We start from the raw sequence: 27479 nt of genomic DNA on the forward strand, positions 1-27479 counted from the left end.
GTAGAAATCACCCTTCACTGTAGCCAATTCGCCCACCTCAGGGAAAATGATGTAGCTCCTCACGGATTTCATCAGGGCAGACAACACTCTGGATAACACCTTCGAAAACATGGGCTGAGACATCCCAGAAGCAATTCCCACGGTTGTCTGAAATGACCCACTTGCCAAGAAATGGAGTACTGACATGACCTGCACCAGAGGGGGAATCCCTGTGGGTTGGCGGATGGGGGACATCAGGTCGGGCTCCAGCTGGGCACACAGTTCATGGATAGTGGCACGGTTAAGACGGTAGGTCAGGATAATGTGGCGTTCTTCCATTGTCGACAGGTCCACCAGCGGTCGGTACACGGGAGGATTCATCCGTCTCCTCGCCCAACCCAGCGGACGGTGCCTAGGAAGGACAACATGGAGCACACAGTCAAGCAACCCACAGGTACGTACTCACAGCTAGCACAGTAAACGATTCTCTATGCAGTGAATGGCGTGTCTGAGTGGCTATGCAAGGCCTAGGCCTGTGTGACGCTGTTGAAATTGAGCCATGTGGGCCCTGGAAATGGCGGCTGCCTGACCTGTGAAGTGTGACAATGGGATGTGAGGTCAATGCGCTGGCGTGGCACACCGCGGCGGGCGGCGGGCGAAGACCGCGGCGCCAAGCCGCATTGGTTAACATTGAAGCCTATGGGTTTCAGGAGCCAATGGCGAAGGGCGCCGGCGGTGGCGGGACGCACCGCCGCGGTACGCACCGCCGCGGACGTGACCGCCATTTTCTATCTACTTATCCACTTGCGACTTGAACTTTCACAGGAGAGGACCTATACTGCAAGTGTTGCTGTGACCTCGGTCTGGAAGGGACAATGGCTGCTGCGCCTGGGGAAAGGGCCCCTGCCTTCACTGGAGAGGAGTTGGAGAAACTTGTGGATGGGGTCCTCCCCCAGTATGCGCTACTCTACGGTCCTCCAGACCAACAAGTGAGTTTAATTCAATCTGGATTTGGGGCCACTGGCTGGCTTGGGGGCCTGGCGGGGGGCCTGGCGGGGATGGGGGGCATGTTGGGCCTGGCGGGGGGCATGGCGGGGGGCCTGGCGGGGATGGGGGGCATGTTGGGCCTGGCGGGGGGCATGGCGGGGGGCCTGGCGGGGATGGGGGGCATGTTGGGCCTGGCGGGGGGCATGGCGGGGATGGGAGGCATGTTGGGCATGGCGGGGATGGGGGGCATGTTGGGCCTGGCGGGGGGCCTGGCGGGGATGGGGGGCATGTTGGGCCTGGCGGGGGGCATGGCGGGGGCCTGGCGGGGATGTGGGGTATGTTGGGCCTGGCGGGGGGCATGGCGGGGGGCCTGGCGGGGATGGGGGGCATGTTGGGCCTGGCGGGGGGCATGGCGGGGGGCCTGGCGGGGATGGGGGGCATGTTGGGCCTGGCGGGGGGCCTGGCGGGGGGCCTGGCGGGGATGGGGGGCATGTTGGGCCTGGCGGGGGGCATGGCGGGGATGGGGGGCATGTTGGGCCTGGCGGGGGGCATGGCGGGGGGCCTGGCGGGGATGGGGGGCGTTGAGCCACTGGCAAGGAAAATGCTGACAAACTTGAACGTGGTATTTCTCCCTCCCTGTACGTGTCACATAGGTGCGCCCATGAGAAGATCGGGATTTGGCGTGCCATCGCCAAGGAAGTCTGGACCCTGGGGGTCCACCATCGACGGGGCACCCACTGCCGCAAGAGGTGGGAGGACATCCGCCGCGGGACCAAGAAGACCGCAGAGTCTCTGCTGGGGATGGCCTCCCAACGTAGGCGGGGTGCCTGCCGTCAACTGAGCCCCCTGATGTTCCGGATCCTGGCGGTGGCCTACCCTGATTTGGATGGGCGCGTGAGGGCAGCACAGCAGACACAAGGGGGTGAGTACAAGCATTATCTACTCTGTTGTCGCGCAGTGGAGGTGTCTGGGTGGGGGAGGAGGGCTGGAGGTCCCCCTAGGCCAGGGCGATATCTGTAGGCTGGGCACCCCCGTAAGCCCCTGTGTCCCCAGCCACCACCCTCAGTAGTTTGTCAGTACAGCCATCCCTGGGCCGTGTCATCCATGGGTGCAGTTGTCAACTCTAGGCGTGTAGGGCATGTTCCACGGAATGCGTAGCGGACCCCAAGTGCGCAACTTAGTGCAGGGGGCATCTGTGTCTGTCATGTCCGCTAACTGAACCGGAGATCCATGTAATCAATATCCCTTTATTTCTCTCTCCCCCCCCCCTTTTTGTTTGTCTTTCTGTGCTTGTGTGCATCAGCATCATCAGGCGGAGGAGAAGTGGCATCGGGGCAGGAGGGAGCTGCATCTCACATGGCCCAGGAGGGCCATGCCACAGAGTCAGACTGGACCAGTGAGACGGAGGGCGAGGGGAGCTCCACGACAGGGACGACTGGACCCTGCAGCGACACGGACACGTCCTCGGAAGGGGGCTCCCTTGCGGGGGTGGCACCATCCGTGCCCCCCGCCATTACAGGTACAGCCGCCACCCAGCGCACCATCTCCGCCCTCCCAGCAGCCCCTCAGCGTTCGCCCCGTGCCCGCTCTGCCAGGAAGCCGGGCATCTCCTTCGCCCCAGGCACCTCAGGCCCTGCCCCTGTTACCCCCGCTGCCCTCAGTGAGGAGGTCATTGACCTCCTCCGAACGCTCATTGTTGGGCAGACTACCCTTTTGAATGCCATCCAGGGGGTGGAGAGGGAGGTTCATCGCAGCAATGCGTACCTGGAGGGCATTCATTCGGGTCAGGCTGCCCATCAGCGATCGTTCCAGGCTCTGGCCTCAGCACTGACGGCAGCCATTGTCCCTGTCTCCTGCCTGCCTCTACTAACTCCCTCCTCCCAGTCTCCTGTTCCTCTGCCTGTCCCACCCTCACCATCAGACCAGCCTGCACACACCTCAACACCCAAGAGAAGCTCATCCAAACATAAGCACCACAGATCACGCAGACATTCACACACGCAACATTCCGATGCAGACATGCCAACAGTCACTACCACCTCTGTGACCCCCACCTCCTCGTCTCCCTCCTCCCTCCCTGTGACGTCTACACTCACACCTCCATTCACCTCACCATCAGCCAGTGTTTCCATCACCAGCACACCCTCCACTCCAGTCCGCACACGTGCAGTCACCACCCCCACTGCCATTTACACGTCCCCTGTGTCCTCTCCCACTGTGTCTGTCACCCCCTCTTCCACACCACACAAACGCAGCCACCCACCCACCCAACAGCCATCCACCTCACGACAGCCTATCCCTCCTGCACCTGCACCCAAAGACAGCAAACGTGACTCACCTACAACCACATCCTCTCCCTCCACTCCCATTCCCACTGTACCTACCACTCTCCATTGTCCCAAGAAGCTCTTCCTCGCCACTACTAACTTCTTTCCTGACCCTGAGCCCCCCCCTCCTTCTCGTCGGGGTAAGAAGAGCACCTCAGCCACCACCAGCCCTGCAGCCCCCTTGACAAGGGTGCAGGGGTATTGGAGCCCGCCAGCCCGCATGTCTGGATCTTCGCCCAGCAGCAAGGGGACAGCCAGCCCACCCCCTGGGAAGAGGAGCAGAAGGCGGAAGGGGCGCCGCAGGAGCCCACCTTCTACATCCCCCCCGGACACCACCCAGAGACAGTCACCAGCCACAGCTCCAAAGGGAGGAAAGGGCCACAGGCCCACGACTAAGGAGGGCAAGGGCAGCAAGTCGGAGAGGTCAGGCAGCAGGCCTGCTGCCCAGGAGGAGCCCACAACCCCCATAGCCGCTGCCCCGGGAGGAACCGGCACAGCTGCCCCGGGAGAGCCCACCACCCCCATAGCCGCTGCCCAGGGAGGACCCAGCCCAGCTGGCCAGGAGGGCCCCACCACCCACAGCCCAGGTGGGCATTGAAGGAGCACCATCCCCGCTGCCCAGGAGGGCACCACCAGGCAATTAGCAGTTGGACATAGACCGGCCGCCGTCTCCAGAACCGCTGAACTGGGCCCGCCGTCTCAAGAACCGCTCCGCTGGGCACCGCCGTCTCAAGAACCGCTGAACTGGGCCCCGCCGTCTCAAGCACCGCTCCGCTGGGCCCCGCCGTCCAAGAACCGCTGAACTGGGCCCTTCAAGGCAAGGAGCGCTGAACTGGGCCCCGCCGTCTCACGCACCGCTCCGCTGGGCCCCGCCGTCTCAAGAACCGCTGAACTGGGCCCTTCAAGGCAAGGAGCGCTGAACTGGGCCCCGCCGTCTCAAGCACCGCTCCGCTGGGCCCCGCCGTCTCAAGAACCGCTGAACTGGGCCCTTCAAGGCAAGGAGCGCTGAACTGGGCCCCGCCGTCTCAAGCACCGCTGAACTGGGCCCTTCAAGGCAAGGAGCGCTGAACTGGGCCCCGCCGTCTCACGCACCGCTCCGCTGGGCCCCGCCGTCTCAAGAACCGCTGAACTGGGCCCTTCAAGGCAAGGAGCGCTGAACTGGGCCCCGCCGTCTCAAGAACCGCTGAACTGGGCCCTTCAAGGCAAGGACCGCTGAACTGGGCCCCGCCGTCTCCAGAACCGCTGAACTGGGCCCCGCCGTCTCACGCACCGCTCCGCTGGGCCCCGCCGTCTCAAGAACCGCTGAACTGGGCCCTTCAAGGCAAGGAGCGCTGAACTGGGCCCCGCCGTCTCAAGCACCGCTCCGCTGGGCCCCGCCGTCTCAGGAACCGCTGAACTGGGCCCTTCAAGGCAAGAACCGCTGGCCCTTTGGCAGACGTGGCAGGGCAGGATCTATCTCGGGAAGGGCTGCAGGATGTCCTCTGGCCAACTTGCCTCCTCCAGTGGCAGTGGGGTCTGTTATGGACTGTATGGACTGTGGCTTTGCTCTCCCCAGGATGGCCCAGTGGGCAGGCCACCCACTGTATGGACTGTATGGACTGTGGCTTTGCTCTCCCCAGGATGGCCCAGTGGGCAGGCCACCCACTGTATGGACTGTTTGGACTGTGGCTTTGCTCTCCCCAGGATGGCCCAGTGGGCAGGCCACCCACTGTATGGACTGTTTGGACTGTGGCTTTGCTCTCCCCAGGATGGCCCAGTGGGCAGGCCACCCACTGTATGGACTGTTTGGACTGTGGCTTTGCTCTCCCCAGGATGGCCCAGTGGGCAGGCCACCCACTGTATGGACTGTTTGGACTGTGGCTTTGCTCTCCCCAGGATGGCCCAGTGGGCAGGCCACCCACTGTATGGACTGTATGGACTGTGGCTTTGCTCTCCACAGGATGGGCCAGTGGGCAGGCCACCCACTGTATGGACTGTTTGGACTGTGGCTTTGCTCTCCCCAGGATGGCCCAGTGGGCAGGCCACCCACTGTATGGACTGTTTGGACTGTGGCTTTGCTCTCCCCAGGATGGCCCAGTGGGCAGGCCACCCACTGTATGGACTGTTTGGACTGTGGCTTTGCTCTCCCCAGGATGGCCCAGTGGGCAGGCCACCCACTGTATGGACTGTTTGGACTGTGGCTTTGCTCTCCCCAGGATGGCCCAGTGGGCAGGCCACCCACTGTATGGACTGTTTGGACTGTGGCTTTGCTCTCCCCAGGATGGCCCAGTGGGCAGGCCACCCACTGTATGGACTGTTTGGACTGTGGCTTTGCTCTCCCCAGGATGGCCCAGTGGGCAGGCCACCCACTGTATGGACTGTATGGACTGTGGCTTTGCTCTCCCCAGGATGGGCCAGTGGTCATGGAGTCCCCTCGTGGATCTGGCGTCGTGTACTCAAGTGGCTGAGGTGCCCCCCCTTCCCTTCCCCCTGAGGTGCCTGTCCTATTTTCTTTCTGATGCCCCTGCAGTGTTCTCTCCGTGGAGTTCTTGTCGTGGGACTGGGCCTTGCCCCTTTGCACAGGACCCCTCTGATCCACGGACAGTGGTTGGACTACATTTAGTAGCTGTATATATTTTGTACATAGTTTATTTATTTATTGGGATTACTGGTGTACATATTTCAATATATCTGCCCGTTTATGATCTCTTCTTTTGGTCTTTGCATTATTTCGGTGGGGGGTGGTTTGTGGGTTGTGACAGTGATCTGTGGGAATGCATTGATGTGTGTGTTGTAGTGGGTGTGGGTGGGTGGGTGTGTGCCGGTAATCTTTTCCCTCCCCTGTGTCGTAGGTGCAGTACTCACCGATGTCTTCCGCGCCGCCGGGCGTGCTCCTGGTATATGAGGAGGAATAGGAGTGCGGGGATGACCTGTAACTCTGGCTCCATACTGCCGGAATCTCGCGTGGAGTGCGTAGAGGTGAGCGTTTTCCCGTTCGTAGTCTGTTTCCGCCGTGTTCTTATCGGCGGTGCTCCCGCCCCGGAAAAGGTGGCGGATTGGTGGGTCGTAATAGGGTGGGCGGTACATTGTCTGCCGCCTGGCTGTTGGCGGGAACCGCCGTGCTGTTTGTTTGTACCGCCGTGGCGGGCGGAGTGTTAATACGGCGGACTGTGTTGGCGGTTCCCGCCAGGGTCAGAATTGCATATTTTAGACCGCCGGCCTGTTGGCGGCTTGGCCGCCGCTTTATCACCGACCGCCAGGGTCAGAATGAGGGCCACAGTGCCTTGTAGGGTGCCCGCCCTACTGCCTTTCAATGTTTATTCCTTGTTGTCTCATTGTGTCCAGTCTGACAAATCACAATAACTTGTATTTCTTCAGTACATTTCACTTGTAAAGATATAACAGTAAATCATCTGTGGGGTACTCAGCAGTGTTAACTCAAAGGGGGTCATTACGACCCTGGCGGTCTGAGACCGCCAGGGCTAAAGTGGCATCCGTACCGCCAACAGGCTGGTGGTACGGAGACCCATATTATGACCGTGGCGGTAGTGCCGCGGTTTCCCGCCGTTTTAGCCCCGGCGGTGATAATCCGCCAGGGCAGCGCTGCAAGCAGCGCTGCCCTGGGGATTATGACTCCCCTACCGCCAGCCTGTTTCTAGCGGTTTGTACCGCCAGGAAGAGGCTGGCGGTAAGGGGAGTCCTGGGGCCCGTGCAGCTTTTCACTGTCTGCATAGCAGACAGTGAAAAGCGCAACGGGTGCTACTGCACCCGTCGCACGGCCGCAACACCGCCGGCTCCTATGTTGCGGCCGCATCCCCGCTGGGCCGGCGGGCGTAAACTAGGTTTGCGCCCGCCGGCCCAGCGGGGATGTTGTAATGGGGACCGCGGGAGTACAGCCGCATTGGCGGCCGCACGGCGGTTCTTGTAATGACCCCCAAAGTCTGTTGTGAAGTTCTGTGGTTTGGTTATAGTGAATAAGCAGCTACCTACATCGTTATCATATTAAATACCTCTATTTATCATAACTACACTTCCACAATTGCCTTATTAGCCTTCTTGCGTGCTCAAAATTACTTAAAAATGCACAATTTGCCCACTCTCTTTTCAAAATTTTCTCGGGGAGAAAACACACCCCCCCCCCCAGAACCCCTTATGACACTCAGGCTCCCTCGCTTGCGACAGGTCACTCATCACAAACATTTACGCCCTACCACTTTCAAATGTCACTAGCCACCACTGTATTCTTAGAAGTGCAATCAGGGCCGGGGCACACCCCTCCACAGCCATTCTGTCAGGAAGACCCACTCCCCTCCACACTGAGGTTCCATGTCTACTGTTTGGTTCAAATACACATTTTCCGTTGAGGGAGCCATTTACAGTCACAAGACCCTGGACATTGGAAGAAAGACACATTTGACTTGGGCAGAAAAATGTCAACTTTCTAAAAGTAACATTTCCTAAAAAGTTTAAAAGTATTTTAAAATGTTAAATTACAAATAAAATGAGTGGAAGAAGTATTTTCCTATGTGTTCCCATACGTAATGTCGGCATTATTATTTATAATAATACGGTAAATCGGTGTTAGTCTATAGAAGATCACCATTGCCACAGCAAAAAACAGTTTTGGAGGGTTTCCACTGCCAGGGCATGTAAACATTAAATAGACATGACTTACCTTTTAAATATAATGCACTCTGCCATATGAACATTTAGGGCCAGCCATAAGGGTGACTTTCAAGTATTAACAAGCATTTACGATGCAAGGGATCTCACGTTTGCTCGCGTTAGAGCTATTAGCGTTGTAAATACTTAACTACTTAACTGGACAGTTCTTGCCACAGTAATTGAAAATGAAACCTAAAACAGTTGTCATAAGCGAGCATATTCAAAGCGCCATGGCCACCATGAGCATGAAAGTGAAGGAGAGACACAAAAAGATAAAGAAATTTGCTCAAAGTCAAACTTATAGGCAATCGTGCAATTATCCCTGTAACAGGGTTGGTGTCCACGGCAGTAAAAAAACGCCCTGAGGAGGGACAAACGTAAAGCATTTACCAATGATGATAAAGGATTTTTGAAAGGCAAGCCCACGAACGAGTGAACATGATGGGCTTGCGGTGGGCACGGTTAAAAGCCCACTATACTTACAACAGGTCAAAGCACTTGCGCTCGACCTAAAACGTGTTGGTGCGCACGTGCCTACAAAATTATGCAGGAGGCTGTGTCACAGGGCTTTTTTTTTTTAGCAGTGCTGCACAGTATCGCTGAAAAACATTGACAAAACCAATAGTTCCCAGAGGCGAGACCTCAAAGTCTAGCTACTACAGCACTATCATGATCTCTGAAAATATGGTGTGTGCACTATAGCGCCAGTGAACTTCTCTACCCATTTGTTACAGACCATATAGGCCCTCATTACAACCCTGGCGGTCGGTGAAGAAGTGGCGGTAATACCGCAAACAGACCAGCGGGAAAAAAAATGAAATTACAAGCATGGCGATGACCGCCATGCCAAACCGCCACTTCTCCACTCCGACTGCCAGGGTGCTAACGCCCGCTGGGCTGGAGACTTCAGTCTCCAACCCGGCGGCCGTCACTACATGGCCAGCGGTATCATGACCCCGCATACCGCCATGGATTTCTTGGGGTTCTGTACCGCCACAAAATCCATGGCGGTAGGCACTATCAGTGCCAGGAATTTCATTCCCTGGCACTTATAGGGGTCTCCCCCACCCCCTCCCCAGAGTCCTCCCCCAAACCCACGACCCCCCTACAACACCCCAAAGGTGGTAGGACCCCCCTTCCCCACACCCTCTGACATTGACACACACAAACACACACCCCTACACACACACTCACACAACTACACATACACACAGACATACACACAGACATTTTCCATACACACAACACCCCCACATGCATACAAGCACTCACACACCCCCTCACACACCCTCTCTGCACACTCAAATGCACACCCCCATGCACGCACACAACACACAACACCCCCACACCCACCTCCCCTAACAGACGATCACCTTACCTGTTCTGGTGATCCTCCGGGAGGGAACGGGATCCATGGGGGCTGCTCTGCCGCCAGCTTCCCGTCACCAGAACACCGCCACACCAAATCCTGGGACGTGATTCGGTGGCCGGTGTTCTGATGACGTGGCAGTGGAGGTGGAGCAGCCTCCACTTCACCGCCGACCGCCAGTATGGCTGCTGGCGGCTGTCCGTCCGGAAAAGGGCGGAGGGCTGCCAGCAGTCATAATACGCTGTATGGAAAACCGCCTGCACTGGCGGTCTTCAGCACGGCGGTACCTCGGCGGTCTTGCGAAAAGACAGCCGGGGTCCAAATGAGGCCCAATGTGTCAAGAGGCTATCAATCCCAATACAGGGAAGTATCCATTTTGTTGCAGCTCTGTCACACCCATAGCGTAAATATACATCTCCAAGGGCAATGTCACCCATACAGTGTGAACAACACCACACTTTAACAGTACACATAACTCAGCTCTACAGGCCTATGACACCCCAATTTCAAGAGTGAGATAGCCCCCTTCAGTAACCAGGGGAACTTTTATGGCAGTGCACACTTCTAAGCACTGTTTACAATTCTTTCCAGCTCTCATCGACCCCTCTTTGCCCTCTTCCCTTCATCTGCCGGTAAGAAAGGGTAGCGGGGTGAGCGCCAGCTGTGAGGCTCAGCGCTTTAGCCGACTGATTACAGGATGACAGGAGTGCGTTTCATTCATCTGATGTAGATAAATTAAAAAGCGTTCAGTAAGCTAATGGCAGCACTTATTTACAGCACTACAATGCAGTACAACTGGTGACCACTTTACTGGCTTTGGAACTAAGAGGCCTTCATTCCGACCCTGGTATGTCCACTTGATCTCCCTGTGTGATCTTGACCATATTACCGCCCTCCATGGGTATCCATTCAATACATCGGCGAACGAATGAGGTGCCAAAAAAACTGCCTAAATATGGATATTGGCCCTTTATAATTGCTTCGAATTTTGCAACACATGTATTAATGAGCAAAAAACAAAAGAAAGCATGAGAAGAAACTGAGAAAAGACGATTTGGCAAAATAAAAAAAAGAAATCTTTAAATACTAATACTTTGCAATTTTGTGCCTGCTGGGCATGTTTTTTCCAATCACAAGCCTTCTGTTTGCAGGGCACTAGAAGTTAAAAACAACAAATAGTACCTCAATCATGTTGGGAGCAGGTGACGGGCACTAATTAAGTTGCATCAATTAGTGCTTGATCCCTGCTCCACACAGAAAAACGAAGTGATGCCAGACAGAATTATGAGGTGGTAAAGAAGAGTGAGATGCAAACCAATAAATGATGAGCGACAGGCGGGCTCCAAGCCCTGTACTGAACACAGCAGAGTCTTGCATACGAGACGTATGCACAAGCGCACGCACTTTCAGACTCAACCCTAAAAAGGAAGGTTTAGGCCAGGTTGAAATGGCAGTTTAAAACTGAAGTACATGCTACAGTGGCAGGCCTGAGACATGTTTTACAGAGGTACTTTAGTGGGTAGCACAATGAATGTTGCAGCCCACTAGTAGAATAATTTAATATACATGACCTGGGTACCTGTAGTACCATATTCTAAGGACGTATTAGAAAATAACATGTACCAACCGGGTGTATGCCAATTAACCCGTATTTTAAACGGAAGAGCCCAAGAACTTTACCACTGATTACCAAGGAAAAAGCGCACAGAGTCTGAATACCAAGAAAAACGGGTTCAGCGAAAATAGGGCATTGAAGGCAAAAATCTCTGTGAGCCTGCAGAAAGGGCAATTTTTCAACAAGGAAGTACACAGTAGTCAATACTGACAAGGCAAAGGTAAAAGAAAATGCAGTGCTTACAGGTGAGTGAGTGTGCTGAGCGTTTTGATGGGTGGTGAAGTGAAGGGAATGTGAGGAAATGCACTTAGGAGAGAGAAAAGAGGATGCTGAAGAGGAAAGAGATGAGATGTAACATATGCACATAAACGAGATATGAAGAGAAAAAGGGCTTACATGTCAAACATGAAGTGAGCATAACAGAGTATTTGACACATTCTGAAGACCACTAGTCCTTCCCCAAGCCTCAGTAATGTTTAATCCACAGTCCCACCATTTCCGAAATGAAACATCTTTAGTATTCATTTTTTACAGCAAAATAATTGTTACTCATTTATCTTAAACAACCATTAACAAGCCAATAGTCCTGGTTGGTTTTCGGTGTACGTCAGTTGTTGTGTTGTATATCTGGAACAGTAAGCTCAGAGACGACCCAAAGAATGGGTTGGGAGGCACACTGTGGCAATCACAGAAACTGAGTTCACCACACCCTTAATTACAGAGTCCATCCCACATTTAGAGACCCCCTAAATTTTCATTCCACTTCCAACCCTTCCAGTACCTTTCTTTTTTAACCCCGTGCCATACACTTTTCCCTTTCCAGCCTCACCAACCTCAAACTGAGTGTCCACTCAATTCCCTTACTCTCCCAAACAGTATCCTCCTTCCACAGCCAAACATACCTCATGCCCACTTTCTGCTTCTCACACAGTGTTCACTGTGACTACTCTCCCACCGCTTACCTTATTCATAGCTCAATGTTGTTCACCGCCTCCTACATTTCTATGTAAAACTGTTGTAAAGGCACCAATGGCTAATTTTACCACAAAGTAGATAATAGTAAGTTATCTGTCTTTTCATAATGAGTATAAGCCAGCAGCGGTTCCTCCACGAGGGTGTGGGAGCAACCCCCCCAGCCCTCTGCAAGCCATGCGTAAAAAATAAAAAATATCAATGAAATTATTTCATTGTCATTTTAATTTCTAACAATGTCCATGCCGCAGTGCCCCCAAGACAAGAGACATGCAGGGTGTGTCCTCTGCTGCCGATTGGCAGTGTGGAGGACTGGAGCAGTGGCGGTTCAGATGCTCCAAAGTGCGCATGTTAGTTTGGGCGGCTGTCTTTCAACGGCCAGCCTGACGTGCACTTTGAAGCTCTTCATCCCAATCTGTCTTAGACAGCTGGGTGGAGAGCTAGCACAGGCCTCCAGGGCATGAAGGAACATCCGCTCAAACCACTCCACTGAGTCCTGCACTTCTCTCATGCTAGTTAATAGCATGAGAACAGATCCTGGATTGGTTAGGGGAGCTCCACAGCTGAAAGCAGTCTCAGAACACTAAGGAGGACATGCAGCAGTGAATAAGTACCATATATTTCAACTTTATTTATTTTAAATGTTAGTGTAGTTTGATTTTGGGCTTTTGGAGGGAAGTATTTTACTATCAGCTTTTGGAGGGAAGGGGGGTTTATTTTGGGCTTTTGGAGGGAGGTTTTTATTATTGTGGGCTTTGGAAGGAGGTTTTTTGTGGAAGCGGTGGGCACTTTGCTCACCCCACCACTTTCAAAGTTTCCCAGCCATCCCTGTTATAAGCGTGGACACATTAATCGTAGTTAAAAGTGTGTCATTTTAGACAAATTAACACCAGAAAAATCTGTTCAAATTAAAAAGAGGACAGAAAATAGGGCATTTACTCTAGAGTTGTAAGTGTGTCCAGCATCTCATGGAAACCAAACTCCTTTTAATGAGATACAAGTGTGTGGTACAGATAAACCCTTTTGATCTTGCATCACAACTACACAATTCCCATAAAAATGACCCTTAGGCTGTCTATTCATGTATTCCTTAATATGTATTCCACATTACATTACTCTTCATGTACTAATGATGAATACACCACACACCAAAAACAGTGTTCTCCCAGGAATCATTCGATCATTTTTAAATATGGCTGAGGATGTCACAAATAAAAAAAATAGATAACTGAAGCTGCTGAAATGCACATAGGTACTCAAGAGATCTTTACAGAAACATGTAAAAGGTAATCACAGTAATCAACAGCGTCTCAGGGTAGGTGCAATTGAGTGAACCATACATAGACCAACCAAAAATATAATGACAATATACTAAACGAACATCTTTTGGGGAGGGGGTGCCTAGTCTGCGTATGATGATGTACAATCCGGTAATTTTCAGAATGTGATGTGAGAGAACCTTCTGTGTCCCACCTGCTCTTGGTGCAGATGCTGCTGTCTTCTGTAGCTAATTTTGATCCCTCACTCTATAGAAAATTTAATTTCTGCATCCTTTATAACTTTAGCACTCCTGGCCTTCAGAATTCATTCTGTCTGCATGCCTAATTAGATGCGGATTATTCAAATGGGTCAAACATTTCAAAGTAAACCCCAAATCCAGCAACTTTTTTTAATTAACATGGAAATATTCCTGTGAGAAGGCCGGAGTTGCACACTGTTGCCAAGCGTGTGCCAGCCATTCCCAGGCTTGGCATCATTGTAAAGGTCCATCAGTGTTTGTCTTTGCTTGAATAGTAACGTGTAGTCAATGTTTTACGTCCTCTGACATTAATGTTTCGTCCTTGTGGACTCATTAGAGGAATATGACCGGTTGCTTATGGTATGAGGTTAGCACCCAACAGCTCACAAGTGCTAACTCAAGGCCCCAGAGGCCACCCACCAGCATCCTTGGAGAAGCAGGTCAATTCTCCCCAACAGAATACTTGTCTTTCTGAAGGTAGATCCCCACCCCCCAATAACCTTCTACCTGCTCATTTAATAATACGATGATATGAATACATGGTTTATTGCAACATTTGAATGTTTCTCAGAAATAATGCACACACGAGCCATACATGTTATTGTTACACAACTCAATGAAACTCATTTTATTGCAGTTGAAGGATAAAAGGCTGAGTGGATCCGCCAAGATTTGAACCTGTGGACCCGAGGTCCAATATAGGTTTCTGGGGTGGATGTAATAGTCCACTAAGCCACCAGACCAGCCTCAGTCCAATGGCAGACATGTACCTAAAACAGGAACCTTACAATGGATAGATGCCCCACCAGAAGCTGAAAGCAACTTGCTCAGTCCCCTGGTAACGTCCACCAGATCCCAGCAGACAAGGGCTCATCTGATGGATAGAGAAAAAACACAGTTCTCTTTCACCAGGCCTGTATCACAGTGGTGTGGGGTTGGTGATGAGCTCCAGGGGGCCTCCTCAGCACAGTACCATGGCCTGAGAGCTCCTGAAAGAGTCTTGGGGGGGGGGGTGTTCCATGTGCTTTGCAGAGGGTCCCTCTCAAGTTTTCTTACATCACTGCTTTATTACTAACAATCACCAACACTAAAGGTTCCAGAATGGTCCTTTGTTTGATGACGTTTTCTTGAGTTTTGAGACCTAGTGCGACATCATTCACTGGATGGCGCCCTCTAGGGCCTTCTCCCGCCAAGTACAGTATACTGGTAACGAGAGGATTTCCGATTAGCAATCAAACATCTTTCAAGGTCCTTTTGTATACCTCCGCATAGATAAAGTCCTTTCACATAACCAGTGCCCTAGTGATCTTCGTCCACTGTGCTAACCCTGCTGCATATTTCTACTCCTAGCACATAATCAGCTAGCTCGGTCCCAGGGCGGTCTGCAGGTTCATTTGCGGAGGGATCTTTGATCATCGTTGGCCAGTGGAGTCCCCGCTACATCGGCTGCTGAGAAAGCAAGGAAATAAAAAAGCATGGACTTCGCAAGGGCCTTTTCTCAAGGCAGAGACAAATGCAAGCAATATCTGTGGAACTGCAAATGGGACTATTTTTCAACGCACATGGGCAGATCACAGTTGTGATCAATACTGGGCTCCCTTTGGTACCCCTACATTATTGGATCAGAACGGAATGATTGCTAGTCAAAGCAAAGCATCGAACTGGATTCAATACTTATAATTTCGTTTTTACTATAGGTTTTTATATATTTCAGTACATATTTAGAAATTCTGTCGTGCATATTAAAGTGTGTGAAAAAGTGAAAAGCAATCCAAACCACTAACAACCTCATTTACAAAACATTTAGGGGGCAATTACACAACATTAGAATTTGTGGTATTTTCAACCCTCCAACCGTGAAAAATCACCCTGGTTTGCAGATTTCCTATCTGAATAAATCTGATTGTTCCGAGGGGAGGGGGTAATCCAGAGGAAAGCAAAAATGTGCTTAAAAATCCAAGGCATGCGTACATTTCCAAGTCGAACTTCTAAAGATTCTGTGAGTGCAGAAAAGGGGCAAACTCCATGCTATCGTAGGCAGAAGGGGCGCTGCGTAAATGCCTTTCATTGTTGATGAATCGGACCGAACAACGAGGCGCTACAGCAGTGTTTTTAAACTTCTGCTCATAAATCGTATATGAAGAATATCGACAGAGTTCCATCCTCATGTGGTTGCACTCTGGCTTCCTCTTTTCATATATCAGTGACTCAGTCAAAAACCTCAGAGCGCTAAAATACCCAAAAGGTAACCTACCGTTTCTAAATCCAGTTCACAAACCAAGTTTATTACCACAATTGATTTTAATGAAGCATTATTTATTTACTGAGCACTGCATTACTGCAGAGCACAGGTCCAGAGGAATCCAGAGGTAACATTCTTGGGTTCATTTTGCAGACTAGAGGTTTCTTTGGGTCCTGCACGGCGCCCAGTTAGTTTCCCGTACAGTGCCTTGTTGGTGTCCTGTTTGTGTCCTGCATTGCGTCCTGTTTGCGTCCTGCATGCACTCTGTCCTGTTTGTCGGTCCTGTTTGTGTCCTGCATTGTGTCCTGTTTGTGTCCTGTTTGTATCCTGCAAGCGCTCTGTCCTATTGGTGTGTCCTGTTTGTGTCCTGCATTGTGTCCTGCTTGCATCCTGCATTGTGACCTGCTTGCGTCCTGCCTTGTGTCCTGCTTGCGTCCTGCATGCACTCTGTCCTGTTTGTCGGTCCTGTTTGTGTCCTGCATTGTGTCCTGTTTTCATCCTGCATGCACTCTGTCCTGTTTGTGTGTCCTGTTTGTGTCCTGTTTGCATCCTGCATGCACTCTGTCCTGTTTGTGTGTCCTGTTTGTGTCCTGCATTGTGTCCTGTTTGTGTCCTGCATTGTGTCCTGTTTGTATCCTGCAAGCGCTCTGTCCTGTTGGTGTGTCCTGCTTGCGTCCTGCATTGTGTCCTGATTGCGTCCTGCATTGTGTCCTGCTTGCGTCCTGCATTGTGTCCTGCTTGCGTCCTGCCTTGTGTCCTGCTTGCGTCCTGCCTTGTGTGCTGCATGCGCTCTGTCTTGTTTGTGTCCTGTATTGTCTCCTATTAGAGTCCTGCTCTGTCTTGTTTGTGTGCTGCCCTGTGTCTTGCATTGTCTCCCATTTGTGTCCTGCGCTGTGCGCTATTTGCGTTCTACATTGTGCAGTGCTTGTGTCCTGCATTGTGTCCTGTTAGCGCCCTGCACTCTCTTGTCTGTGTCCTACCCTGTGTCTTGCACTGTGTCCTGTTAATATCCTACACTGTGTCCTTGTTGTGTGTCCTGCATTGTATCCTGTTTGTATCCTGCACTGTGACCTGTTTTGTGTCCTGCACTGTGCCGTGCACTGCGTCCTGTTTGTGTCATGTACTTTGTCCTGCAAGGTGTCCTGTTTGTGCCCAGCACTGTGTCCTGCACTTTGTACTGTATTGTGTTCTGCCTTGTGTTCTGTTTGTGTGTCCTGCATTGTGCTGTGCACTGTCCCGATTGTGTGGCCTGCATTGTGTCCTGCACTGTGTCCCGGTTGTGCTGCACTGTGTCCTGGTTGTGTGTTCTCCACTGTGTCCTGTTTGTGTGACCTGCATTGTGTCCTGAACTGTATCTTCTATGTGTCCTGCATTGTGTCCTGAACAGTATCTTCTATGTGTCCTGCATTGTGTCGTGTACTGTCTTGTTTGTATCCTACAGTGGGTCCTGCATTGAGTTGTGCACTGTACCCTGTCTGTGTCCTGCACTGCGTCCTGTATGTGCCCTGCACTGTGCCCTGTTTGTGTGTCCTGCAGTGTGTCCTGCATGTGTCCTGCACTATGCCCTGTTTGTGTGTCCTGCATTGTGTCCTGCACTGCGTCCTGTTTGTGTCCTGCACTGTGCCCTGTGTGTGTGTCCTGCACTGCGTCCTGTATGTGTCCTGCACTGTGCCCTGTTTGTGTGTCCTGCAGTGTGTCCTGCATGTGTCCTGCACTATGCCCTGTTTGTGTGTCCTGCATTGTGTCCTGCATGTGTCCTGCACTATGCCCTGTTTGTGTGTCCTGCATTGTGTCCTGCACTGCGTCCTGTATGTGTCCTGCACTGTGCCCAGTGTGTGCTCTGCATTGCGTTCTGTGTGTGTCATGCACTGTGCCCTGCATTGCGTTCTGTGTGTGTCCTGCACCGTGCCCTTTTTGTGTGACCTGCATTGTGTCCTGCACTGCGTCCTGTATGTGTCCTGCACTGTGCCCTGTTTGTGTGTCCTGCAGAGTGTCCTGCATGTGTCCTGCACTATGCCCTGTTTGTGTGTCCTGCATGTGTCCTGCACTATGCCCTGTTTGTGTGTCCTGCATTGTGTCCTGCACTGCGTCCTGTATGTGTCCTGCACTGTGCCCAGTGTGTGCCCTGCATTGCGTTCTGTGTGTGTCCTGCGCCGTGCCCTGTTTGTGTGACCTGCACTGTGTCCTGTATGTGTCATGCACTGTGTCTTGCATTGTGCCCTGCAGTGTGTCCTGTTTGTGTCCTGCACTGTGACCTGCATTGCTGATTTTTCCTATGCACATCCTGAGGGGTGTGTCGTCTCCTCCCGCACCCCAGCACCAACCGGTGGCGGCCCGCTGGGGTCCGCGTGTCCACTATAAGTCCATTCCCACGGGGGGGCGAGGGGGGACAGCGGAACGGCATGTGCCAAGGGTGGAACGGAAGTGACGCTTGGAAGAGCTGCTTAAAAGGGGCGCATAAGGTCTTAAAGGGTAAAATAAACGCAACCAAATGATGCTCGCTGCACACCTGTGATCACTTCCAATGCTTTCAACATCTGATGTAAAGTTCCGTTTCAATTATTACCCTCCGAGCTTTCTGCTTCGATGGTGTCTGCAGAGGTGCAACCTTAAAACCGTTCTCAAGCTGTCCGGCCACAAAGCCTTGTGTCGAGGTGGCACTTACTCATTTCGGTGCTACAGGTGAGACAGAACCACGCACAGACACCCCCAGCTTGTGAGAACGGCCCTGTGCTGTAGACACAGCTGCTCCGACTCACAGGAGTAAATCTGGGAGCCCCCGAAGTCTATGCTTCTCAGAGATTCACTTCACTACTTGTTGGGTAGTTAACTTAAGTCGATACTTTATGTTTTTAAAGTTACTAGTCCTGGAGATGTGTTCCCTGCACTGAGCCAGTCGGTGATCACTCAGCTACCCTGTCCCTAGTTTTAAAGTGCATTTGCACTTTTAAAAAAAATTGTCCACGAGGATTATGTTTTTGGCCGTCAAGAAATATGTTGCCTTTGCTGTTCCCACACTAGAAACACAATTTCTCATGTTTTTGTAGGAGTACTTTTCAATATGTTTCTATGAACGAAAATGGAACGCATCTATCTACATTTGTAGTTCTTCTCATGCTTTCCGCGATCACAGAACCCCCTTCTACTTCCCTTTTTATCTCCACTAACACCGACGTACTCCTGCTTAATATTGCACCAACTACTGACAACTTCCCACAGGAGTAAGAGGATTTTGCAATGAAATCCTGATTCTACGATACGAATTTTCTATTCAGTTGTGGAAATCACGTTTTCTTACACTTGCAGAGGACACCATATTCACAAAAAATATGGCGAATGTACTCCTGTAGATATACTCCTACAGTTGAAGTAAATTTACAAGCTGTTGGATTAAAAGAGGCATTGACCCTTAGGCTGTGCCTGTAATAACTCTAGTGTTGGGTTCTAATCTGCAGACAAAACAAGCCCCACCGGTTATCCGGTCTCAGCAGTGCCAGGTGTCTGACACCCAACCACGCGCGCGCACTGTGAAATCTACCGTAGATAAGTAGGCCACAACATCTGTGTCTCCCCCTCCTCTGAGAAAGTCGCCATGGATTTTTGTGGTCTACAGCTTGACATGGAACCAGGTACTTATGGCGACCCCCGAGGGGAGAAGGGTCTGGTAAAGTAGCCTTAGGTTGTGCTACGTGAAGGATGCTAAACGTTCTGAGCACAGGCTGGACTTCCGGAAGTTGTAAACTTTGCACTGCTAAGAATGAAGAATTTACTGAGCAAGCTTTGTCTGCAGATAAGCATGCAATAAATTGGTCCCATGCGCAAATAGAGAGTTTAGAAACAGAGGGGATTCTTAGAATTTGAAGGATGCTGGTTACCTGCGAACATATGGCAGCTTTCCCTTCTGCCAAACTCTTAAAAAATAAATAAATAAATACATCTTATTGATTTTTCTTCCATTAGATACATAAACTAAATAACAAAGACCAACAATGCAGTTGCGCCTGTATCCCCAGTTGCCCTGTAACAACACCCATGTCCATAAATATGAAACATACAGTGGTGCATTGACATCATTCAAAACAGGCAGCATCAAATTACTTCCATAGTGAGGCTGGATGACTTGTGGGTGAGTCAGAGAAATAAGGGAACAAGGGGGTATATGATGTCCATTGCAACCCAGGGGCAGGGGGCCTTCCTGGTATTTCTCAGTGGCATTCAGTCAAGAATATCAACACTGTTCGTGCTCGTGCCTATGGGGGACCCCAAGAACTTTGTAATTGAGTTTCTCCATTGACACACAGTAGACCTTGGTCCTTGCCCACTTCTGAAAACATGGAACGGATTCATCCCTCCAGTGACGGGCCAGGTCCCTCTTGGCTATTGGGTATGCCATGGCTAGAAGGGTGTGTGTGGTACGGGTCTCCCCCAAGCTATCCATGACCCCCAATAACATCACTTTAGGGTCCAGTTCCAACCTGCGGCCAATCACCCACTCAATCCTGTCAGTAATCCTCAACCAGTACGTCCGCACCACCGGACCCTCCCACAACACATGATACACAGATCCTGGGGAGTGATGGCAGAACAGGGGGAGCGCATCCCATCCGCCAGAGCGTCTCAGGGGAATAGTAAATCCGATGGAAAGGTTTGAATTGGATCAATCACAGGAGCATGGAGATTGCAAGCTCACGTGGGGACCATCTTTGGGTTTGTCCACTCGTCATCATACAGAGCACCCACGTCCTCCTCCCATCTGGCCTTGAGGGTAAGTAAGTGGTCTGGGGAGTTAGCCACCAGAGTTCTGTATAAACGTGAGATTCCACCCCAACCCAGTGCATCAGTGACCAGTTTGCAACCGTGAGGGCTGTATTCAGGGAGGGTGGCTAAAAGCGATTTGTATATGTTAACGGCTTGGCGTAATTAGAGGTATTTATAAAACTGGGATGAGTGAAGGCCAAACTCAGCCATGAGCTCCTGGAATGATTTCATATGTCCACCTGCCCAAATGTCCCCCAGCGTGGAGATACTGTTAATGTTCCAGGTGCCAAAGCTGGCCAGTCCGGCCGATTCAGAGAGCCCGGCCCTGTGCCATACGGGGGGTGCCCCAGTGAGTGTGCCACACTATTTTATGTCTCACAGGTCCAGGTACCAGCACTGAATGGGATTCGGCCAACTGGTGGCAGTGAGTGGGGGGTGGGGTGATCTGCTATACAGCAGTGAACGTAGCCCATATAGGCATAGCAACTCTAGCTCCAATTTATGTGCTGGGACGTCCCTGTCAGCATGAAACCAGCCATTGACATTGACTAGTTGAGATGCCAAGTAATATTGCTTTAGGTTTGCTCAGCCCAGTCCCACCTCGAATGGGGAGGATCGGCATTTCACGAAGAAAACTCTGGGGTTCTTCCCTGCCCCAGGAAACTGGACATCTGGGACTCCAGGTCCGCAAAGAAGGCGGGTTGGAGTAGGTAGGGGTAGTGTTGCAGGATGTACAAAAAACTGGGAAGGGCCACCATCTTTAAGAGGGCACCCCTGCTTGCAGTCGAGACTGCAGTTTCGACCACTCCTTCATGCCTTGCCGGGTTCTGGCCAACAGTGCAGCAATACTGCGTTCCCAATATTGTCACTCCCTGGGGACCACCTTCATACCCAGATACTAAAAGCTGTCACCTTCACTTGCAAGCCGACTGCCCCCTCGAGTCATGCACCTCATAGGGGCACCAGGACCGATTTCCCCCAATTGACCCCGATACCCAAGGCACCTCCATAGATCGTGAGTACTTCCATCAACTGTGGGAGGGTCTCACTGGGCTGCTGCAGGAAGAGGAGCATATCATCGGTGTAAAGGGAGATAAGGTCCACTGTTCTCTTCCACCACGTAAAGTCATAGAGCATGGCGTCCATGCGGCTAAGCTCTGCCAAAGGCTCTACAACCAGGGCAAAGAGCAGGGGTGGGGAAGAGACATTCCTGCCTCATACCACACTCAATAGTGAATTCATGTGACAGGGCTCCATTCACTTGGACCTGGTTTTGTAGATCCGAGGAGAGGGGAGATACCCAGTTTCTAAAACACGGTCCAAATCTCATCTTTTCCAAAGCTGCCTGCAGAAATGGGCAGTGTACAGAGTCAAACGCTCGTTCTACATCAACTAAGAGCAGTTCCGTGTCGACCTGAAGTTTGTCCAGGCAAGCCAATGCCAGCTGGAGCCACCGAAGGCAGTGCCTGGTTCTCCTCCCCGACATGAAGCCATTTTGGTCAGGGTGGACGACAGACCGTATTACCGTGGCCAGTGTAGCGAGATCATTGGCTAGGATTTTCACCTCCAAAGTAATGAGAGAGATGGGGTGCTAGAAGCTACTCTCATATGGGGGCTTACCCGGTTTACAAAAATCACTGCAATTGTTGCCTTGCAGAGGTCCTGCAAGAGGTCCTTCCTTTCATAGGCATCTTCGTATAGCGCTAGCAAATGGGGAGTCGAAAGGGAGAAGTATTTTTTTATAAAGCTCTAGTGGGAATCTGTTCGGGCCTGGAACCTTCCCTGGGGGCATAGATGAAATAGGCTGCTGGATCTCCACTGCGGAGAGTGGTCCTCCACACTCAGCGTGCAGATAGGCAAGGGCCCCTGGCTCGCGGAAGGCGTGGAGTTTGGAAGTGAGAGGCGAACTCGCTCTCCAGAAGATTGGCTTCCCTCAGCACCTCGCCCTGCGCGGACCGCAGCTCTGTGACTAGGCGTGTGTATGGGGGCAAGGCCATCATTAGCCAATATAATAGCTTGTTTGCTTTATCTCCTGACTTGTACACCCAGCCTTGAGAGTGGCGCCAGCTCAGTGAAGCCGAATGTAGCATTTTTTGTCCTAGGGATAGGCAAGCCTGTATCAGGTCCCTCAGCGCCGCGGGCGACAGAGTGGCAGCGGCAGTTCGCTCTAGCGCCTCAATGTTGCCTTCCAGCCAATAATTGTGAAGGCCTTGCCCCTGGAGGATTATTTTGAAGGCCTCCCACAGGATTGCAGGGGAGGAAAGTGTGCCTTTATTCTCTTCAAAGTAATCGACTATCATACCCTGGATGTACTCCTCAAAGTTGCCATCCAAGAGGCACCAGGCGTTCAGTCTGCCCACTACCCGTTCAACCCCCCGGTGCCTTCACACAGCCAGTAGTATTGGGGATGATCCGATAGCCCCCTGGCCAGAATCTGTGTACGTGGAACATAACCAACTTCAGAAAAAGGACGAAGGAAGTAGTCTAGGTGGGAGGAGGCATTGTGGGGAAAGGAGTAGAAAGTGTATTGTCATTAGTGAGGTGTTGCCACCCTCGCGTTTCTACTAGTCCCAGTGCAACCATCCAGTCCCTAAGGTATGCAGAGCGAGTTACCCTGAAACCAGAAGTTGTGTCTCACCCGGGGTCCATTACTGCGTTGAAGTCGCACCCCAGCTGTGTAAACCCGGAAACAGCCTCCGTCAGGTGGGGTGCGACTGCCTCTAATGTACGGTGAAGCAGCTTAGGGGACGCGTAGACACTACCCAGCATCCATGGTTGTCCCTTTAGTGTCCCATGTATGATCAGAAACCTCCCCAAGGGGTCAGCCTGCACAGTGTGGACTACTAATGGAGGAGGACCGCCACTCACCTGGAGCCCCTTGTGTAACCTGTGTTGTAAACACTGATGTAGCCGTGGCACCTCAGAAACAAACAGTTGGTGGCCAGGAGATGTGTTTCATTGAACAGGAGCACTGCTGGGTGGTGCTGCTTGGCACACGCCAGCACTGCCCTCACTTAATCTTATCATTGAGGCCATTCCCATTCCAGCTAAGTATGATGTGTTCCCCCACCGGGGCCATAGTCTTGGGGCTACCCATTGTGGCAGGTGAGATGTGACAGGGCGCCTGAGAGGGTTTAGTGTAAGGCTCATAGGCAAATGTGCTTCTAGGTCAATAAAGTAAGAAGAAATCAAACAGTAACATTCCCAATAGTCTGCAACAGGTGGAAATCCTGTCCCCTTCTCAGCCCTTACCCGACACTTCCCCCCATGAAGCATCCAACCGCCCTACCATGCATTAAGTCATAACACCTAAACAAAATAAACAGTAGGTAGGGGGCAGGCCACTGGTGGTCCCCAGCCCAATTACCAGTTAGGAAGAGAAAAGAAACACACACTCCCCAAGCGTAGACTTGAAACCCGAGGGAGAGACAAACTCCTATCCGGTCTCAGCAGTTCTCACGGTGTCTTCTACCCTTGCAGTCTGGGGAGACCCATTGCAGGTGCTTATAGCAAAAAGGCGCGGTGTCTGCAGATCTGTGCCACCATTTGTTGTGTTTTTAACATCGCGGCAGCTGTTGCCAGGAGGGACCGGGCACCTCGCTGCTGGATGCAGCAAGTAGGCCTGTTGCCCCGAGTTGTAGGTCTGACCATTCAATGCCAGGGGTCATCTCATTGTGTCGCAGAGGCTTGCTCTCTTCCACTCGCTTAGTGTTGGGGGACCCAGCCTCAGGCGTCGGTGCCAGGTCCCCGAGCCGCCTTGCCCCTCATGGTGCTTCGTATGAAGGGGGAAGGGTTGGGAGAAATGCAGTGACCGGGGGGGACATGCTCCCTCAGCCCACACGGACCCCATCTCCGTAGCCGGGCAGCAATTTGTCTCTGCTCCTCTGTGGGGGGGCCCGCCAACCCACGGGGCCCACTGGCTCATCCTTGATGTGCCACCTCTCTGCTGCCACCGATCGCCGGACTCCGGTGGGCGTGCTGCCCGTCACCTGGCGAGGGCTCACCGCAAACCATGTTGGGCTGACTCCTGCCTTCAGCCATCTGGAGAGGCCTGCGATGGATTCCCTGCCTAGGGGAGACGAGGTGCCCACAGGGCTGTCCCAACTTCGGACCAGCACAGGGGGTGTGGAATCATACCGGATAGTGCAGAAGGCTGACATGGAACCTATATGATTGAGGCCACCATCTTGGCCACCAGCCATTCCCCCTTCAGCCAAACTCTTAACATCCCCAAAGGTTAGTAAAATCAACACCCAGAAATTTAACCTTCAAAATAAAGACCATGGCAAAACATCTATTGACCAACATTCGACCTGGTAACAATGACCAAACCCAGTCAAACTCACGTCCAACCTACAAAATACTATTTTACGTCCATTACCAGCAACATTTGGAGAAAGTGCTCAATTGTGGTATTAGGCGCTAGCCGACATTTGGGTAGATAGATACGTTTGCAAGGTGTTTATTGTTGCAAAGCACTAATACTAATTAATTTTATTGGACCTTGGTCTTCTGGGTCTAAAGTCAGGAATCAGGTGCCAGACCCCATGTCCTCCTTTAAATTTTACAAATCCTTACTCTGTCATCAAACTTCTTAAATTTACAAATCATTGCAAAGAAGCACTTGGAAATCGCAAGGGTAAACAGTAAAATTCTGTTGTAAATGGCTATTGTCACCTGGCCATCTGCTTGTAGGCTTCTTCTGCCACCGCGAAGATGTGGGGATCCATGTCACCCATGTTTTGGCCCATGTACGCGTAGATGACATCTTCTCCATAGATTGGCAATTGTTCGTACGGATTTATGGCAACAAGCACAATACCTAAACAAAAAACACCAGTTAGTATCCGACGCGATCTGAGTAACAAAAGGTCCTTCACTCATGTGATGAACAATTAGTAGAAATCAGCAACTGTTTCAGATCAGTGCTGCAAAATACATTAGGTGCAAACCACACTGTTTAAAATGAGGAAAACAGGTTGAAAGATAAGAAAGGAGACAGGGTTAGGAAAAAGGGAGGGGCGAGAATGTATGGACAGTGTTACAATGAAGGTGAAAGGGGCCCACTGGTCAGTGATGTCACAATAGATCCCCAAACCTAAACTGATATCATCAAAAAACATTGTAGAATGCTTCTTGCTGATGAGTGTCAGTGATGCAGGGCTCAGGATGCCTTCTTCTGTATAAGGGGTTGCCCCTATAAAGAGGAAGCTTAGGGTTCAGGTTCATTTCAGGCAGAGTTAAGATTAAGGTCGCAATCATAAGTCCTGAATCACAAAGAGTTTGAGAAGTTAGCAGCTGGTCACAGTGTTCCCTCAGCACAAAGTCTGTCTCTCTACTGCCCCTACAGTGTGAAGCCTACAATTCCAATACAGGGCCCTCCCCTGAGCTGACGCATCTCAATGCAGGGCTGGGGAAGGGTAAGGGTTAGGCTTAAAGGTGATTATGAAGCTGAGTCTAGCGGTAACATTAGAGACAAAGATGTAGAAATTAAATGTACCTTATATGGTATGAACCAGCAGCTATTCCAAAGCACATAAACATTCTCCAGCCACTTGCACTTCATTCGAACCAGGGGCCCTATTACAGATAGGGTGCACTTTTCATGTTTGCGCCACGGCGTATCTTTAAGCGGATGCGCTGGGTGAAAACAGGGAAGGTCGCCTTATTATGCTGAATGCACGGCCCTGAGGGCAGCTACGAACTGGCAGCACATTCAACAGAAATACGGAGCAACTGTTTAAAAGCTGCTCCACGTTTCTGTCTGCAGGCGGCAACATGCCTGCACTTTTAAGAGGTATTAGGGATCCCCTTGCAGGCGGGTGCAGTGACTCACTGCACCCGCCTGCAAGGGATCCATGGGACCCCCTTTCATCCCTCCGGAGTGCTGTTTTGTGGTGCATTTTCAGTGCACCTCCTAAAGGCATGTTTGCCTCTGCACCACCATCGGTAATAAAGGGTGCAGAGGCAAAGGGATAACCTCATTAGCATGGGGCCACACCCCCGTGCATACAAGGGAACGTCCTCTAATGATAACGCTAGCGCTACATGTGCACCAGCGCTATGTGTATTACAGAAGGGGCTGCTCAAGCGTTTGCGGCCCCTTCTGGAATACCAAAGTGTCCTGAGGGTGCACAAAGCAGGTGCAAATACCGGTTGTGCTCCCAGGGCACTTCTGTAATACGGCCCCAAATGTTATATAATACGGCCCGAATGTTTTATAGATTAAATTGTTTGTGCTATTTGCATAGACGAGAAACAACAGTATGCATACTCGAAGGTCCTGATTATGAGTGCCCTGTCAAAATGCAATCCATGTGCAAACCCGTCTGAGCATGAATCACTATTATAAGTGTTCTGATGTTTATCGCATCTGGGATATTGCACCTTGTGCAAAAAAGCTCACACATGTTTTCGAACTGACAGGGTGAAAAATGTTTGGTAATTACCATTACATGAAGATTTTGGTGCAGTAAACAAAAAATTCTGCATGTTATGCCCCATTTTCAAGACAAAAATAGCCAATAAATATCATACTCAATAAAATCCAAACTCCTCGGTATCAGATTTCTAAGTAGGCAATAGTTCTCGCATTCACCTGGGCACTCCCAATCAGGCTCTTGGACAATTGCTAAGAATTGCAGCCTTAACCACATGAGAGTCTCTGGTAGTCAAGGGAAAGAAGGGCTGCCCTTAGCACACAGTACGAAGGAAGGGGTCAGATTCTTGCATATTATCCTCCTATTACAAACTATAAGGCACCCTAGCAGGCAATTCTAAGTACACACAAGTACAGCAATTTCAGCGCACAGTGATGTCACCCAAGGTGGTAAAATCATTGAAGACTTTCTGCCCCAGATATTTCTGATCAGGTGATCTCATCTTTTATTCCATTCTCATGAACCAGACACAGCTAGAAATATAGGGCCATATGTACGAACACATTTTCCCATAGACACAGAATGGGTAAAACCCTTTCTACATCTGGCCCATAGTAACTAGCTAAGGTTTCAGGTACCACAAATGTAACTTGTTCAATGCTCCTTCCTTAGAGGCAACTCATGGTG

The 27479-nt window shown here is 51.3% G+C and overlaps 1 protein-coding gene across 2 annotated transcripts in view; it reads right to left on the bottom strand.

The window, feature by feature from the left end:
• MYO5B (myosin VB) overlaps positions 1–27479 on the bottom strand; it is an 842958-nt gene that overhangs the window by 551303 nt on the left and 264176 nt on the right. For both annotated transcript variants that reach the window (XM_069219220.1, XM_069219218.1), the window contains exon 4: positions 25090–25234. In XM_069219220.1, the coding sequence (XP_069075321.1) occupies positions 25090–25234 (145 nt within the window). The remainder of the gene's footprint in view (positions 1–25089; positions 25235–27479) is intronic.

Source organism: Pleurodeles waltl, chromosome 1_1 (genome assembly GCF_031143425.1).
Source record: "Pleurodeles waltl isolate 20211129_DDA chromosome 1_1, aPleWal1.hap1.20221129, whole genome shotgun sequence".
Lineage (NCBI taxonomy): Eukaryota > Metazoa > Chordata > Amphibia > Caudata > Salamandridae > Pleurodeles > Pleurodeles waltl.